The sequence below is a fragment of the Actinia tenebrosa genome, unplaced genomic scaffold, assembly GCF_029948245.1.
Source record: "Actinia tenebrosa isolate PJP-AT-01 unplaced genomic scaffold, QUT_ActTen_1.0 PGA_scaffold3__52_contigs__length_22856419, whole genome shotgun sequence".
NCBI lineage: Eukaryota > Metazoa > Cnidaria > Anthozoa > Actiniaria > Actiniidae > Actinia > Actinia tenebrosa.
The window spans coordinates 4,799,039-4,817,947 of NW_028292580.1; the positions used below are offsets into that span (position 1 = coordinate 4,799,039).

Consider the following 18,909-nt stretch of genomic DNA (forward strand, 5'->3'; position numbering starts at 1 on the left):
TACCCCCAGTTGGATTGTCAGAATCTTCAATCATTTTCAATCCACCACTTGAGATCCTGGTTTGCCAGGTATGACAAGGTCATTTTCCCATCTAAATTTCTACCAAAGCATCAGTTTTTTCATTCTCAATCTGACGGTAGAATAAAGGACCATGAAGAATCCCAGGGAAACTAGAGACCATCAGCCCTGTCAATGAGGCTATAGACCTGATGGAGACATTGCGCTTGTCAATTACACCTAGACATGCTTCTTTGACCTTAGCTGATTTTTCAGGAGTCATGCTGACAAACATGGTTTCAAAGTTTATGATGAACCCCAAAAATTTAACCTCTCTAGAGGGCTTAGTACATGATTTGACATCATGAATTGTAAACCCCAGGGATTTTAATAAAATCTGGTGTCTGTAACAGCAGTATTCAACTCCTCAGGAGTATCCCCTACAAGTAGTATGTCATCAATATATCCTACCAGGTATATCCCTTTGGATCTTAAGGTAGCATATGCAGGTTTCATTAGCTTTGTGAACAACCTGGATGCACATGCTAGCCCATTGGGTAAAGCATTAAACTCATATAATTCACCCATGAAAATGAAGCGTAAGTATTTTTTATGTTCTGGGGCAATGGCCACAGAATAGTAGGCGTCTTTTAAGTCAAGCACTGCCATATACGAGTTTGTTTAACTAACTGTAAAGCAGATTGCAAGGTTTCCATCTTAAAGTGGTGGTATGTTACAAAAGCATTAAGATTTTTAAGGTTTAGGATCAGCCGGAATGTGTTGTCCTTTTTTGGACGGGTAAACACTGTTGAAAGGAATTGCCCTTCACATGCTGAGGCTCTAGATATAACTTCTTTTTTGTTCTTCTTTAGTAATTTGTTAAGTTCGGTCAATATTATGTCAGCTTCTTTTTGGCTATACACATGTGCCCTGTACCATATTGTATGGGTTCTCTCTCAAACTCTATATGGCAGCCCTTGACAATGTCCAGAATTCTGTGGTCACTAGTAATTGTCTTCCAATTATTAAGATACTTGGAAACATTTCCTGCTTTGAATTGTATAGAGTTTTCATTTAAGGTACTATTACTCACCAGAGAGACAGATGATGGCTGTTCAAAGCTGAAGCTGATTTGGGGTTCTGATAATTCCCCCTGCCTTGGTATTTCTTGCCGGGGTGACCTCGCCCCCGGCTGGACCTGGTTTTTTTGACTTGTAATAGTTATTTGTTCTGTCGTATCCAAAGCTAGATGACTGACTCCCACTATTTGGGGAATGGCCTTGCTTGTTGGCGTTCTGAATTTTAGCGCCAATTTTGTCCTCATCCCCTATGTCTTTTAACAGCTTTTGCAAGTCGTCTCCAAAGAGATAATCTGTAAATGGGACGAGGAGGGAAACAAAGGGAAGCATATTCCCTACCAATATCAGGTTTCATGAGAAATCTTCTCTATACGTTGTTCTCGTAGTTCACGTGTGTTAGGAGCGACAGCACCTGTAAACTCATCTTCTTTACAGACTGAATGTGCTCGGAGTCAAGGGATTTTGCAGTCATCATTTCATCGGCTATTCGTGTAGCCGGGATTATTCCCTTTACCAAAGCCTGCTGCATTTTGAATAAATGCAGATCACGTTTCTTTTTTGGCTCGCGTAGGCGACGCCAGATTCCCGCGTTAACGCGAGTGGCCTTAGTATTGGAACAATTTTCAGGCCTTTCCTGCCTGTCCATTTTTTCCTTTAACAGTTTTTTGGCCATTTTGGATCTGAACATTTTATTGATGACTTTTGACAAAATCGTTCTCTAGGTTGTCACCCACCGAATCTTCTGACTCGTACTCCTTTGTCAGTTCGCTCAGAAAATCGTCTTTTGGTTCTACAGACTCTTTCGAAGACTTTTCTTTGTTCTCTGAGACAGTTGATTCTAACACTTCCTTCAACATGTCCTCTCAATCAGTCGAGTTCTTGCTCATGTAGCTAGAGCCCGCTTTTGTAGTCGTTTCACTTATGGAGCTGCTCGACTGTTTTGCCGCCTTTTTGGCGGGATTCGGACTATCCTCGTTACTAGTGCTAGTATCGAGAATTTCGGCCCGTCGTTTTCCTTTGTTTGACGTAGATGTATCCCTCATGGAGGGATGCGCTTTTCCTTCAGTCATATGTTTAGTCAGTTCCACAATTGCTGAAGTTAAGGTACTCAATTGCACCGAGGGTAATGTTGGAGCGGTTCCATCTGAATGACTTCCACTAATGGCGCCTTTGTCCTTGACAGGAGGCGACTTGTGAATAGAATTCTTCTCGTCTTCTTCCGAATCCAAAGACACATCCTGCGGGTTGGATGGATCTGTCATGTCGAAATCTGCTAAAGTCTGTTGTGGTAAATAATTGTGAATGATCCAACCTGCTGGAAGTCCAACTCCCACTGTGCTCGAAGTGCATGCTTGCTAACTCACGTGACCTCTGATTGTATGCAAATGCGAGGTAGAATCCGTTTTGTAGCTAGATGAGACGACCACACAGTTATAGCCATAATTATTGCAAATAATTCTTTAAAAGTAATAGACCGTCTGTTTGGAATGTCAACAGCTTCAAATGAGGCACAAAACCATGACGATTCAAAGAAGCCTTCAAACAAAGTTTTACGCGCATCAGTCTGTAGGTGTGAAGACGTTCGTTCGTTAACCATTGATCATTATAAAGTAAACTGTGACCATTCCAGTCTTGAAGAAATGTAATCCCCCACTCCACATCTTTGAAAAATCGAGTAGTGAGACGGATATGATGTGAAGAGACATATGAAGTTGAGTTCACCTATGAGAGAATGAAGTGCGCGTTTAGTACAAGAAGAGCGTAAACGCCAAGGAACAAATCCATTGTTTCCTGGCGTCGGGTATTCGAGATGCTAGCTTGTTGTGTGATACTATTTAGCTCGATTCCAAAGAGTTCAAGCTTTGTACAAGGTTGTATAGTTTTTTTTGGGTTGACCGTAAAACCAATGTCATGACACGTTCGTAACATGAGTTCAAGATTTGTTAGACACGGAGTGTTGGGTATTGCTGAACCGCAAGTCCAAAAGTCGTCTAAATAGTGCCATACGGGAGACACTCCTCGATGATGCATGAAAGTGGCCATAGCGTCGGCTAAGCGTAGGAATAGTGCAGGTGAGGAACGTAGACCAAAGGGAAGAAAGGCGTCAAAAAATAAGAAAGCCGAGTAGATCCGTTGATTTTAACATGCCAGGTTGATCCTAACAATTCCCAGTCATCGTGATGAACGAGAATATGCCGTAAAGCGTCGAACAAGCCTAGCTTGCTCATCAAAGCCCCCTTTCCAAAACGTTTTAAATGAGCAATGGCAGCGTCCATAGTATCATAGGAACAGGAAACTTCGTCTTTGAGAATGTCTTCATTCACGGGGTGGCAGGCGGCCCAGGATAAATCATTGATTATACACCATTTGACTGGCATCGAGCGCTTTTTAGGAATTGCGCCAATCGGCGATCCGACGAAATTAGTGAAAGGCGGGTGGAGAAGAGGACTAATCTTACGATTAAGACTGATTTCGAGTAAGCGAGCGATAACTTCAGGGTTAGATAATGCAGAATGATGATTAGGTGATATCAATGAAGTTCGAGTTCTGGTGTAACCGATACGTGAAAATTGTGTTATGTCAGTTAATAGGTCATTTGTAAAAGTAGAATTGTTGCGAGTCCAAGCTGATAGTTTAAACTTTTGCTTAATTTTTAACGGAGGAGACTTGATAATCGGCAAACGGATGGTTCCCCCGGCAAGTTTTGCACCCGTGCTCGTTTACAATCTTTTCCTTGTTGACATAAGCGCCTTTGGAAAAGTTGCATTCTTCGATGCCATTGTGGAGCCATTTCTCGAATTTCCACTCTTTTCTTGGCGCCTCTTTTCAAGGTTATGACAAGCTAAAACCATATGGATTTCCCATCCACTCAGGGGTGGATGGCTTTAGCAGAAAGGTTCTTTGGCTGGAGTTGGCACGATCCAACAATGACCCTGAAATAACTGCAATACTTGGAATCTGTAAAGCATCACAAAATCTTCCATTACGAACCAGGACTGAAAATTGAATAACAACGGCTATGCAGTGCTATTTTCGTGCTGATGGCGATGCACCCTTTTCTGATGAGCATGATGCCCATGTCTATGGAACATCAACTAGAAATCAAAGGATTGAAAACTTCTGGTCTCATTTTAGGAAGTCATGCTCTAATTGGTGGAATCAGTTTTTCAAAGACTTGGTTGATAGTAGTCAAGTGGACATTTCAAATGAAATTCACAAAGAGTGTCTGTGGTTCTGTTTTCATGGCATTATTCAACAAGAACTTGATTAAATGAAACAATACTGGAACTCACATTACATAAGACCTTCACGTCATGAAACAGTTGGGGGAGTGCCTAATATATTATTCCATTTACCAGAACAGTCAGGTGCCTTTGATTGTGGCATTGCAGTATGTAAAGAAAAGCTTTTGGAGATGGAAGAGAGGTGTAATAATGAACTGGAGGAAAATGTTTATCAGGAATATTTTCATTATGTTATGGATAAAGAAGAGCCTCATTATCCATCCAACCACAGTGAAGGTTTATGTTTATTTCATCAGCTCATCATCTCATCATCTCATCAATTCATCTTAAATGTTATCCATATCATTATCAAAATGTCTTTCTTTGATTATGAATTTAACCATTTGCTATGCTTAACTTATGTTTATTTTTTGCAAAAATTGCATACATTTTGATATTGCAAACTATATACGGTATGCCATTTGCAATATTGTTCCCTTACGCAAGTAACATTTCTTAAGGAAGGATCAAATATAATAATTCAATGAAACAAGTATGTTAAAACATATTGACGGTAATCATTGGATTTACAAATCAACAACAATAATTATAAATCACGATGAAAATAACTAATCAGATTCACTTAAAAAGGGATTGAATGCAAAAAAGAACTCAAGCAAAATATGAATGAAATAAATCCAACTCCAACGCTAATTTTAACACTTTTACTGTAAAATATATAAGGTGCATAAAATGAAAAGCTTTCTTTTTTTTTTTTTTTTTTTTTTTTTTTTTTTTTTTTTTTTTTTTTTGCCTTAACTCAAAGAAGACCAAAGCCAAATCCCTCATCTAAGAGAGAATTCATTGCTTCCTCAAATTGTGCAGCATCTTGATAATGAGATGGTAGTTTGACACTTGGGTCGCATGTTGATGGTATTGGTCTGCACTTGCAGGCTGCTTGGCACCCATGCTTAAATCTCACGGTCATTGTCTTCTCCATTCCAAGAGGTGTAAAACGGTCACTACCAGTAATGAATTTGTAGAGTTTTGGAAGTCCATCTGCATAGGAATTTTTTAATAGAAAGGACATAAAAGCAGAAGATTCAATGTTTCCTTCCTATCTGCAGCTTTTCTAGCATTATATCGTCATTAAATAGCTCTATCACATGACGGACAGAGTTAGGAGATCACATGAGATAGCACAGAGCATGCGCAAGATCATTCTTCAAAGTTATGTGGGTGTCAGAAGGGAATGGATTTCAAACTCACCCCACTGAAATGTAATACATGTTGATATGCGAATTAACAAACCATATGCATATAACCCCTAATGGGAGGGATTATTCAGAGGGTGGGCGTGTAGACCTTCTGTTTTCATCATATTAAGACTCACAGTGAACTGTAACTTGTTGTAATGGAAAATAAACATCTAGTTAAGGTGATTTGGAACCTCCCATGTTATTAACATATGCTACTGCAGTTATGTTATCTAACTGGAGCTGGATATGTATTTCCTTACTATGGCCAAAAATGCTGCCTGCAGTTCTAGCACGTTAATGTGCTTGGAAGCTTCTGATGGCGTCCACCTACCCCCAATTTTCTTTCCCTTAAATACTGCACCCCAACCCTTTTTTGAAGCATCTGACTGATTGGTCATAGAAGGTGCAGGATATATTATAAATTTCTTTGCCTGTGGTGCATATTTGATCCACCAAAGCAGCTTCTGAATAGAATTCTCTGACAATTCCTAAACTTCCCTGCATTAATTACAAGAGCATTTGTTTTGTCATGCTCAAGTACCCAATAGCGGAGGGGTCCATACTCTGCACCAGGAAAAAGGGATATGATTAGACCAATAACCCTTGCAACATCTAAAATAAGAGTCATTTCCTTTTCAACAAGCTGACGACAGGCCTTAATCGTTTTGTCGATCTTTTCTGGTGTAGGTGATACAGTCATGTTCAGAGAGTCGAGAATAAACCCGAGAAATCTCAAAGTTTGTGTAGGAAGGAATACTGATTTCTTGGGGTGAATACAAAACCCCAATTCAGTGAATAACTTGGTAGTACTCTGAATAATTTTCCTGCACTCTGCGATGGTATCACCTTGCAAATACGAGTCGTCAATATAGCCTACACATATATGACCCTGATAGTGCAGTGTTGAATAAACAGGTTTACGCAGATTTGTAAAAATGCGTGGGGCACTTGATAGGCCATTGGGAAGACACGTATATTTATAAAGGCTTCCCTTAAACTCAAATTTCAAAAACGTTTGGTGATTTTTCTGTATAGGCACAGTGTAATATGCATCCTTAAGGTCCACTGATGCCATATAACAACCTGGCTTTATCATTTTGGTTACGGTATCCAGAGTGTCCATTTTAAAATGGTGGTACTCCACGGATTTATTAAATCCTTTTAAGTTAAGAATCATACGAAATGAACCATCAGGTTTGGGTCTAAGAAAAATTGTAGATATAAATTGGCCAGGTTCATGACATGAAGGCTCGATTACTCCTTTGGATAAATGGGCTTTTAGTTCTCTTTGAACAATAAGCTCTTCTTGAGCATTAAATTTACTAGGTGTGTAGTGTGCTTGAGAAGGTGTAAGTCCCTCTTCGAAAGCAATTTCTACACCAGCGACAAATTTAATATATTTGAGTCGCTTGTAATCTTACGCCAACTGGGCAGAAACTCTCTAAGTTTGCCCGCTCTAAAGATCGTAAGGTCGTGCATAAATGTATAAACATCGTTTGGTCTTACCTCAATATTTACTGTTTCGTGTTTCCCTCTCTCTTCCTGCTTTGAGGGGGATTGCCCTTGGATAAAAAATCATTTCTTCGCAGATTGGGAGCAAAGCGGTTGCTGTGGTTCCCGTAGGCTTTTCTGCCGCCATAATTTCGTCTATTATCTCAATTATGATTGGTATGTGACGAGGTTGAAGGGCGAACTTTCTTTGCCAATTTATTAGCATCGGTGATATCCTTTGCTAACTTCGAGAGATCTCCGAAGAGATATTCAGAGGTTTGATTGGCCGCGAAACTACTGCATAGTGCTTCGTAGTCTTTGTTGAGGTCATTCTTCATTGCTCGGCGTTGTGCGGTGTTCAAGTCCTGATTGCTTTGCAGAGTCAGTGCAATAGCGTCCGTCATAAACTGGACAAGTTCTCTGTTGTCCTTAAGTCCCGATTGAAGTATTAGGTCGGTTGCCTTCATCATGGCCACAACGCCAGCCACTAGTGTATTTTGTGACTTTTGAGTCTTGGAACCGTTGGTCCTCGAAATATTTGATTCCATGTGAGGTGGTTTACACGTGGCGTCCTCAGACCAGCGAACATTGAGCCAGTATCTGGCGGGTCCAATCGACATTTACCATCATCGACCATCTCGGCGTTGAAGTGCGAGTATTTTCAAACGAGCAAAGGTTAGATTAAGACATTGTCAAGTACGTTGACTCTCTATATGCTGTTTTTAGGCTTACCACGTAAGACTCGGCAAGTTTTTAAAATCTTCGAGTTTTCGAAACGTGACCTTGCTGGCGAAGCAAACTATCTCCCACTCTGGTAGTCATGTGATAGAATTCCCGTTTGGGCTCACCATCATCTACTGCAGGCTCCCCAATAAACGTAACCTTAAGAATCGCTTTGGGTTTAATCCATTTCTTTCTTCTTGCAACCAAGTGATCTTGGAATGCAGAAGACCTTCTTATGGACACCCTGCTTGAAACTGTGCTCAAGACAGTTTTTAAATTGTCAACTGCATTCTTTATGCCCTCCATATCAGTATCTTGCTTTTCTCTCTCATTATGCCCTTTCTTATTCTCATTTCCCTCATCTTCACTTGGTATTTCAATACTTAATGGAATGGCATAGCACCTATGGGGTCCACCCAGGCTTCTGCACATGCATTAGCATGTTCCTCTATTTCCATGTACGGGAAATTAAGTAGGCAAGTAGGACATTCATGCTAACCTGACGGTTTTGCTGTGTCTACATCTCCTACAACACTTTCTGGAACAGTAATGGATGGAAAAGAAATGATATGGTGGAAGTTGATGACCAGCTGACAACTTTTCCTGTTGACCTTGACCTGGTAGGGGCAGTTGTTTTTGCTGTAGATCCTGAACAACCCATATCAATGAATGGTTTTTCCAACTTTACATTCTCACTTGAACCATTATCATCGTTGGCATTCTCAAAATCCTTTTTTTCACATAGCCAAAAATAAATCTTGGAATATGGCTTGACCAAATCTTCTTTGTACTTTTCCAGGGTGAATGGTGTATTGGTCCCAGGTAGATGCTTTACCCCAGACAAATCTGAATACAATATTACATAATCCTGATATGGATTAAACTGTTTGAAATGTCTGGAATGCTTTTCAACGGATGTGCTAGGGAGGCAAGCAGAATAAGCATTGGTATTTAGAAGGATTGGAATTGTCCTTCCCTTTACTTTTGTCAGGTCACCTGTTTCACTTTCGAAACAATACGGACTTGGACCTTGGCTACTTCTTTCTTTTGACTTGTCTGTGCTCTCTTTTTATCGTTTTTCTTCTCGATTTTTGAGGACCTGTCAGCTTCCTTTTTCTTTTTAAAATCATCAAAGTATAAGGTAGATGAAGGTCTCTTACATGGAGGGCCTCCAGGTGCTATTGAAATTTTAAAAAACGAACTGTGGATATATACACATGTGCACATAATTATTTCACAACATTTCTACAACATTTGGGCATAATGCAAAAAGAGAGAGGCAAACGGACAGAAGCTTCCTACATAAATATTAAGATTGAAAAGCAAAATTCATCTTATACTTTCAGACCTTGTATAATTACTTGAAATCAGCTTATGTTTTCGCCCCATGCTTAACCTGTTTGTGCAAGATCCAGCCCAGAGTTATGACAAAACTTTCCAATTTGAAGAAGCGTTGAGCCACAACCTTGACAGAATACCATATTGTCTTTCAAATTCTAAAAATATATAAAAAACACCGTGCAAACCAACGAATATTCTAAAAATCTAAAAAAGCCATGCGGTATGACGCTATTTCGATCTTTGCTTGTTTGTACCCAGTCCCTCGCAGTCCCATGCGCGTGCATTGGTTTGGAACTTTCTACGGAAAGGCTCAAGATTTGTCGGAAGAGTTCGATGATTAAAACTTACTATTTTTACGGAAGAGCTCGGTATTGGTACGGAAAGTTCGATGATTGTACGGAAAAGCTTCATGTTTTTATAGAAGAACTCTATTTGTAGGGAAGAGCTCAAGATTTTTACGGAAACGTTCGATGATTTTACCGAAAAGGTTGATGTTAGATATGGGACAACTTGATGTTTTTTAAAGAAAAACTCAAGATCTGTACGGAAGAGCTCAGTATTGGTACGGAAGAGTTCGATGATTGTACAGAAAAGCTTTATGTTTTTATAGAGGAACTCTATTTGTAGGAAAAAGCTCGACAATTGTAGGGAAAAGCTCGACAATTGTAGGGAAAAGCTCAACAATTGTAGGGAAAAGCTCAATATTTGTACGGAACAGATGTCCCTTATGGGCCACCGTACAAACGTGACACTTTTGTGGCGCGTTGCCTCGATCGATGAATTTGATCTGAAACAGCCGCCATTTGAAGCAACGTTAACTGAAGCAAGCCAGTCAAACCAGCTAAAAGAGCAATAGATGCAGCGCCTCTTTCCTTATAATTACAGGTAGTTTTCTTAGTATTTTATACGTTATTGCAACATTTTCACTTTGTTTTGACTGTGTAATCAGGCCAACTAAATCTCGATCCCAGGCCAGAACCGCGCTAACTGTGCAAAAGTGAGAACGGCACCGGTGTTTACATGAGTCCGTTCGAAGCTTTCACTGCATCGGCCCCAAAGTGAGACCTACTTTTTTAGGTCCCAAACTTAAGAGGGCGTCTCTGTAACAGCGTGCCACTCGATCTGGGCTCGAAAAATAGATTTCTTTTATATTCCTATCATCGAAAGTACTATCTATCCTCGCTACAAAATTGCAGTTAGAATTGTTCTAAATTCTTTTTTCCACCCGCTATGCGAATTTTTGTCCATCGACCCCAAATCAGTGAAAGACGCCGATTTTCGAGGTCGGCCGAGGGCTATTTTCAAAGTCTGTTTTCTCGGGTTTCTCTGCACATAAAAGCTAATTTTTCTATCCAAAACTTTAGTCTAGGGTAACTTCTGCATAAAAACAGTAATAGTTTTTTTTGGAATGCGCGAATTCTGAAAAATAATTCTAACTGATCGAGACTACTGAAAGCGTGACATGGAAAGCTAAGATTATGAGACCTCGAATATTGCAAATTTCTCATTTGTGGCACCTAATCCAGCCCTAAAATATCATTCAACCTTGAGATAAGAAGCTATTTTATAGATGTGTGCAATAAAATTTGCGGCACATTGCGTTTCTACGAAATAAGCTGTTTCAAATTGTTCTATTTTCAGTTATTTCCTTGCGTGACACGACAGGCCGTTGGGTCTGTGACGGCTACTTCTTTGCTCATTATCCTCAATACCATTACCTAAAATATAATATGATGAATTAAACCTTAACTTTACAATATTTGTTCCATTATAAAAGATTTCAATAATCTACGTCTTCATTTAATAGTGCTTCTATAAGCTGTTTTGAAATTTCACCGCACAGTAATTTTTTTTATTTGAATATCTCGAGGTCGGGAGGTCAATCGCTATTTGTTTATTTAATTATGTTATTGATCAACTCTATACTTATATTAGTAGTACTTGGAATACTGAATCCATGTCTTTGTACTAAATACCAGTGAGTTAGACTAGGAAAAAATGAAATAAAATAAAACAAAATAACAATGCATAATATTTTTTTTAAATATACATCTTTTAAATATAATACAAATAACCATTATTACAAATACAAATATATATCTAAGAGCGAAATTCAGTCCGAGAGATATGAAACTATATACGATGGGCTCCGCCGAGAACCAGACGAAGCTTCTTATATATCACTTGTTCAAGAGACACCTTCAACACTTAGCATGAGTTGGGCTCTAAAACCAAGAACCGGATTGAGCTGCTCGTTTTACGGAAAATGTGCGGTCGTATTTGACAGCAAAGTTTAACCTGGGTGAGATGACTGGTAGAAAAGCAGACCCTGAGCAAGTTGCCGCGGAAATGCGGTACGCGAGAAATAAGAACGATGAAAGGCGCTTTGAAAGAGAAGAATGGCTATCCAAGACCCAGATTGCAGGAAACTCAATTAGACCCCCCCCCCCCCCCAACTCAATTAGCCCCCCCCCCCCCCTTTGCTGTTACAAGAAATTGATCATGAGTATAGCATATTGGCCTGCAACACCCCATTATGACACGTACGATCTTTGCGCCTACTATATCAAAGAAACAAGATCTCAGCCTTCAATGTTGCAATGCTGAAAAAAATACTTAATCACTTTGAAGTACAGTTTAGATCTAAAGACCTTAAAGCAGAGCTCTTGCGTTTGGTTGGGGAAGTCATTAAGGAATGCAAGTGTTCTCCGCAGTAGAATCAGTAGTGCTAGCTAGCTATACCGCAAACCGGTTGGCTCAGCTAGTTGGTTGAGCATCGGGACTTTCGTGCGGGAGGTCGTGGCTCGAGTCCCAGCTTGACCAACACTCAGGGTCTTAAGATAACTGAGAAGAAAGTGCTGCCTTTGTAATTACATCTGCAAATGGTTAGGCTTTCAAGTGGCTCGGATGACCACTTTAAATGGCGGTCTTGTCCCTCCACAATCATCATTACTAACCAACATCGGAGGGACGTAAAAGAACCACTGAGGACGTAAAGAAACCCTGGCAGTGACCACCCTCAGTGCCTACACTTCATACTAACCATCTCTCATGCTTGTAAATTGCATAAAAGCAATCTGTCATTAACAACTCAATGTAAAGCACCTTTGATTATATTCATATAGAAAAGGCGCTATATAAATTCATAAGATCATTGTAACATTTAATCTTAGTTCAGTGAGTACACGACAGGGGCGGCGGAAGCTGAACATTGTCCATTGGAGGACTTGGAGGAGCACGTCAAAACAGCCTGTACTGATTGACTGTTTTAAAATCGCCTTGAAAATAATGTTAGTTCCGAACCCATGAAGATAACCAAAGAATTTGTTTTTGTAATGAAGATGATGACGATGACGATGATAATGATAATGATTTATTAAATTATAATAATAATAACAATAATGATGATTATAATAATAATAATAATACAACAAAACAACAACAAAAGAAAAGGCCGTCCAATAAAAACATCAATAAGAACAATCTATCAAAGATTTCAGGAATATCAACCATCACAGATTTTGAAAGAATGCTTTAGACGCAACCATAATAGCTTGGCTTCAAAGTAGTTGAACGTACTCGAGTAGAGTGAGAGCTGAATGTTTCTCTAAGAGAAATGAGCAATACATTGATTCATTGATTAAATAATGGTAATAATAATAATGGTTTATTTGAAGCATATCTACAAGGTAGCTCTATGTCTTCAAAATTATTGGAGGAGCCAGTACCCGCAACCCCCACTTCCGAACCGCCGCCCCTGTATGATCATAATTTTCACAATCACTTGTTCTGTAGTTATGAATGAATTCATACGTTTGATTGCACCTGTTGCAAAAATCGTCATCTCAGCCGAAGAACAGTCAAGACTGCAAAGTATTTTTCGAAAAAATGATAGTATATGGAGTTCGAAAATATCGGAAGGACGAAATACCTTTTCACAATAGAAAATGTTGGATAATTTATAAAGGAAATAAACGTTGAGAATGTTAAATGACTAGTGACAAAGATATCAATGATATATTTTCTACAACTTAAAAAAAACTAGAAATATTCAGCTCTACAAACAAGAACAGTTCTTAGTTTTGGATCTTTTTAGGGTGTTTGGAGATACTACTAAGCGAGGATTTCTTTACAAAATTTACTATAATTAAATAAACAAATAGCGATTGACCTCCCGACCTCGAAATATTCAAATAAAAAAAATTACTGTGCGGTGAAATTTCAAAACAGCTTATAGAAGCACTATTAAATGAAGCCGTAGATTATTGAAATCTTTTATAATGGAACAAATATTGTAAAGTTAAGGTTTAATTCATCATATTATATTTTAGGTAATGGTATTGAGGATAATGAGCAAAGAAGTAGCCGTCACAGACCCAACGGCCTGTCGTGTCACGCAAGGAAATAACTAAAAATAGAACAATTTGAAACTTAGCTTATTTCGTAGAAACGCAATGTGCCGCAAATTTTATTGCACACATCTATAAAATAGCTTCTTATCTCAAGGTTGAATGATATTTTAGGGCTGGATTAGGTGCCACAAATGAGAAATTTGCAATATTCGAGGTCTCATAATCTTAGCTTTCCATGTCACGCTTTCAGTAGTCTCGATCAGTTAGAATTATTTTTCAGAATTCGCGCATTCCAAAAAAAACTATTACTGTTTTTATGCAGAAGTTACCCTAGACTAAAGTTTTGGATAGAAAAATTAGCTTTTATGTGCAGAGAAACCCGAGAAAACAGACTTTGAAAATAGCCCTCGGCCGACCTCGAAAATCGGCGTCTTTCACTGATTTGGGGTCGATGGACAAAAATTCGCATAGCGGGTGGAAAAAAGAATTTAGAACAATTCTAACTGCAATTTTGTAGCGAGGATAGATAGTACTTTCGATGATAGGAATATAAAAGAAATCTATTTTTCGAGCCCAGATCGAGTGGCACGCTGTTACAGAGATGCCCTCTTAAACACTTTGCTGGGCTCAGATCAGGACAGTAACAGAGGACTCGCGTGAACAGAAAGCCAAACTGTCCCAGTTTTCGGAAGGGACCCAAACTTGAACGGTCCCATGTGAACGAAGTCTAAGTCACAGAGACTTAATCGGGCACTACCAAACATGATGTGCCTAAGTCACACAGACTTAATCGCGCACTATCAAACATGATGTGATGACCATGATTCGTGAATTTAATTCTTTACCAACCTAAACCTCTTTGGTCCACCTGACACTCTGAAATTTCACCAGAGCTATTGTAATCCATGATTACATGGGATAGATAAGAGTTAAGAATGAAGACCATAAAACAGGCACGATGCGAACGCACGATAGATGTATTTTAATGATAGTTGAAAAGGTTTGTAGAAACCGTTAGTTAACGTGTACGGTTATGTAATTGTAGCGTGGTTCGAACTGGAATAGATACAAAAAATCCTAGGTTACGATATAAATTGTTAATGTAGTCTGAATTACAATACGTGGCTTTACAACGCTACTATCGAACATCAAGATTACAAACATGAAAAAATGGTCTAAAATTATTACACGACGAATTATCTATAGAAATGTTACTTGAATATTAACTAACTATAAATCAGTTACGGTCGCTAGATAGAGTTCTAGATAGAGTAGTTGTAAATCCTTCAATGCTGAGAGCTGGTGCGCAAATAGAGTATTGAATTACGGTACGTGGCAGTTCTTTCACGAATTAATCATTAACCGTAAGTAAACAAAAATAATTGAGCAAAATAAGAATAATTAAATAATTGTGAATAACAGCTATTATGGAATTAAAGCTGATTTTGTCTACGTTCCTGCCAAGAGTCCACCTTGTCGTGACGCAGATATGTACCAATTGACCCTTGCAGATTTGTCAACAGTGTACACTCCGAAAACTCTACCATTCCAAGTTTCATTATGTGGTCCACAAATCTTAATATCGTCGCTGGATTTTAAAAAGACTAGCACTTGAAGACAACTCTAAGGTTTCTCAAAATCGATGGGCAAGAAGTACACCAGTTAAGAGGGCTTGCATCATGTGGTCATTTGTAGTACCTCTAAATTTGTTCACAAGCAATTTATGAGGATTACTCAAGTAGAAAGAATGGTTGATCTTTATCTAACATGGAAGGGTCAAATTTGTACTTAGATTCTAATTTCAGCTGAGAAAGTGGACGAAGTATTCGCGAGTACAGCATTGATATTTGACTCGCATACGGCATCCAACGAGCGACAATTATGGATGGTAAGGCTACACAAAGTCATGCCAGGTCGGAAACCCTCTTGCGCAAACCCTAATTATAAATAACAAATTGAACCGGGAGACTTATGCATTGCTGTAGATGGTTTATATATTCGGCCAAACGATGACAAACGTTTTGCTGTTAAGCGCACTTATAGGTTTTGTATAAACAAAGGCTGTATCATCATACAGCCTAAACAAAGTAACTTGAAAGTGCCGCCATCAAAAGTTAGCCTGGATGAAAACCAATGCTGTACTCCAAATGAGTACCATGAAAACATCATTATGGTTGATACTTAGAGTGTTTTTCAAAAAGTACCGTGTATTAAAGCGTATTCATGTGTATGTTACCTTTAGTTTTTGTTATTCCTTTATACGACATGTTAAAAAACTAACTAGAGTGAAATAAATTTTATTACTGGTAAATACGCTAGTAATTGTTTCACGGGTTTATATGAAAACCACTGTACATACTGTGATGGCGCCAGCTCGCTTGAGAGGACCGCGGAACGAATAACGACGAAAGGGCCTTGATACCAAACAGAGAAAAGAGCAACGTCGAGTCACGTCTTTACCCGTCGAAATCTTGACGGCCTTTAATTCGGTCGTACAAATCATATACATTAAAATATCAGATTACAAACATTGATTGTTGCTATTAGCGCTTAATCCTTAATCAAATAAAGCCAGATATATAAAATTACAATAATTCGCTGAGAGACAATAAAACAAATAAATATAAAATCAAAATACAATCAAATGTAAACCGAAGCTGAGGGCGTACCAACGCCGTTACACTGCTTCCCTAAATGCTTGTCATTTATAGAATCAAAAATTATATGAAAATGGATATAAAAATGCTGAACATCGACTAAAGGTTAATTATAAACTAATTAAATGTCTCTTGCTATGGCTTGATAATTCCAAATAATCAGGTAGTCTCCGTATGACTAATATGTGGTGAACATAAACAATAACTCTTGTCTTGTTGTAGTATCTAATCAGTATACAAGTACGTTATATCAATATAGTGTCTCTCGTAAACTTATCAATTATTCTCTTGTTCTTCCTTTGATAGCACTAGTATCAGTTTATGGATAGGTCTTTCGTAGAACCTTCGCTGTCCATCTTGCGCAGTCTGGATTTCAACTTTGCGCACTATGCCGTCTTTACCGGGAAGGGTCTTCGTTACCCTGGCAAGAGGCCACTTGTTTCTTGGGCATTCGTCTTTGAGGAGGACAATGTCACCCACCTGATTGTTGCGCTTGGGGACAGTCCATTTTCGTCTACAGTTGAGGTGGTTGAGATACTCTTTCCTCCATCGTGTCCAGAACTGATCCGCAATATACTGGACACGACGCCATCGCTTTCTGCAATACACATCGGGACTCTCGAACTTTCCAGGAGGAGGTAGTACTACAGCTGACTTTCCGGTCAGGAGGTGGTTTGGAGTAAGGGGCTCTTCAGCTTTTGGGTCAGATAGGTCTGTCACTGTGAGGGGGCGGCTGTTGATGATGTTCTCCGCTTCTGTCATCAGCGTTCTGAAAGATTCGTCATCTAGCTGGCTACCCAGCTGGTTGAGTAGTGATGACAACACTGAACGGGTTGATCGTATCATGCGCTCCCACACACCGCCCATATGAGAGGCGTGGGGAACGTTGAATTTGAACTCAATGAGCTCACAGTCATTCTTCAATAAGAATTCTTTTACTTTGCCTTTTTCCACTTCAGATTCAGCAGCGATGAACTCGTTTTTGGCTCCAACAAAATTCGTGCCTTGGTCACAGCGTAATACCCGTACTTTTCCTCTGCGACTGAGGAAACGTCTAAGTGCATTAATGAATGAATCGCTGTCCATGGAGTTCAGCGTTTCCAGGTGAGCAGAACGTGAAGATAAGCATGTAAATATTATGCCGTATCTTCTGACAGTCTTGCGACCTTCTTTGATGTAGAACGGTCCGAAAACATCCATACCCGAATAAGTAAATGGTGGAGCAGGTGTCACACGCTCTTCTGGTAGATCTGCCATCTTCTGGTTTTGCAACTTGCCTCTTTCTTTGCGACACGTAACGCATTTGCTGATGTGAGATGTAACAGCAGATCTTCCGTTGGTGATCCAGAACCCTGACTGTCGTAGGGCATTGAGAGTTGTACTTCTACCTTGATGGTGGATGACTTCACTGTGATAGTGATTGATGATGAGAGTCGTCACATGACTTCTTTGGGGAAGGATTAGAGGGTGCTTCACTGCAAATGGTTCATCTGTCGTGGTGATCCGTCCTCCAACTCTGAGAAGACCATCTTGATCAATGAACGGGTCGAGGCGAAACAATGTGCTCTTTGCTTTCAACTTAGTATTTCGGGCTCTTGCGGCATTACGATCTTTGAAACGGTCTGCATTTCCTTGAAGCTGTTTAAGGATTGTCCTTTCCTCTTTAAAATGTTCTTCTTGTAGATTTCTGATTATAAGCTGTTCTGCGGTTTGCAGGTCCTTGACAGATGTATCTATGGGTAGACAGTTGACTTCTTTCTGCGAAATGTCGACTGATGGACTTTTCTTTTTCAATCTGTTGATACCTCTTCGTATCGTGGAGATCCATGACTTCGCTTTGTGCCAGTTTGAAAAACGTTCAATGTATTGAAGAACAGTTGGATGTTGATCTTTGGCCTTTGCAGTGATGAGGGTAGTGGCTTGCACTTCCTGATAATGGACCTTTACCTCGATGTCGTCATCAGCTACATTGAATCTGGAACCGGATTGGTTGATCAGAGGAACCTCTGCTTCCCAAAGGAACGCTGGGCCTTTGAGCCATCTAGGGTTGTCGAGAAGTTTTTGCGCTGACATCGATCTTGATGCTTCGTCTGCAGGATTTTGGCTGCCTTGGATGTGATGCAAACAATAGTTGCCTTCTTTGTTAATTTTCTCTGCAGTTTCATACAGGAATTTGATTGTCTTGTCTAATTTTGTGTCTGGATGCCTATATACCACGCCACAAACAATATTGTGTTGATGGGGGATCTCAAATTCAACCCATAAAGATTCAAATTCAGATTCTGTATGGCAAAGGTCATTTCTTATGGTGTAAGAATAGTTATTGTTGATATAGAATCCAACACCCCCTGCGTTAGAGTGAGCTGGCTGAAATATGAAACTATAGCCAGGAAGATCAGTGTTCGTATACGGATCCATCCCTACCTTAATCTTGATTTCTGGGAGACCAATAATCGAGAAGGAATCATTTAAATCATTCAATAAATGATTAAATTGATAAAAATTAGCTGCAAGACTTCTTATATTAAGGTGTAGAGCAGAAAAGGCACTGTCAAATGAAGATGAATTGATGGGGCCACGTGAAATTTGCACAATGACGTCACATGATGTCATCAAGGGTTTCTATTTAATATTTTTAAAACTAAAACTAGAGCAATTTCATTGAAAAGCACGGAACCTTGCCAAATTGATGAACTTGATACATAGAATATTCCTAGTTCTTTCTCAGTTATGCTATTACATATATGACGTCAAATATTACGTCATACCATGCTATCACGATTTTT

At 39.3% G+C, this 18,909-nt stretch overlaps 1 protein-coding gene and 3 pseudogenes across 1 annotated transcript; all 4 read right to left on the reverse strand.

The window, feature by feature from the left end:
* Window positions 1-1,112: 1,112 nt before the first annotated feature.
* LOC148908124 (uncharacterized) lies at window positions 1,113-1,933 on the reverse strand (annotated as a pseudogene).
* Window positions 1,934-2,436: 503 nt separating this feature from the next.
* LOC148908125 (uncharacterized) lies at window positions 2,437-3,856 on the reverse strand (annotated as a pseudogene).
* A 3,217-nt stretch (window positions 3,857-7,073) lies between these two features.
* LOC148908126 (uncharacterized) lies at window positions 7,074-7,687 on the reverse strand (annotated as a pseudogene).
* Window positions 7,688-16,399: 8,712 nt separating this feature from the next.
* LOC116299456 (uncharacterized) lies at window positions 16,400-18,541 on the reverse strand. Its single transcript, XM_031708114.2, has one exon. It carries the CDS (start codon window positions 18,539-18,541, stop codon window positions 16,400-16,402), a length of 2,142 nt encoding a protein of 713 aa, XP_031563974.2.
* Window positions 18,542-18,909: the final 368 nt, after the last annotated feature.

Coding starts and splice junctions, on each gene's coding strand:
- LOC116299456 (XM_031708114.2), bottom strand. CDS start 18,541: ATGGATCCGTATACGAACACTGATCTTCCTGGCTATAGTTTCATATTT.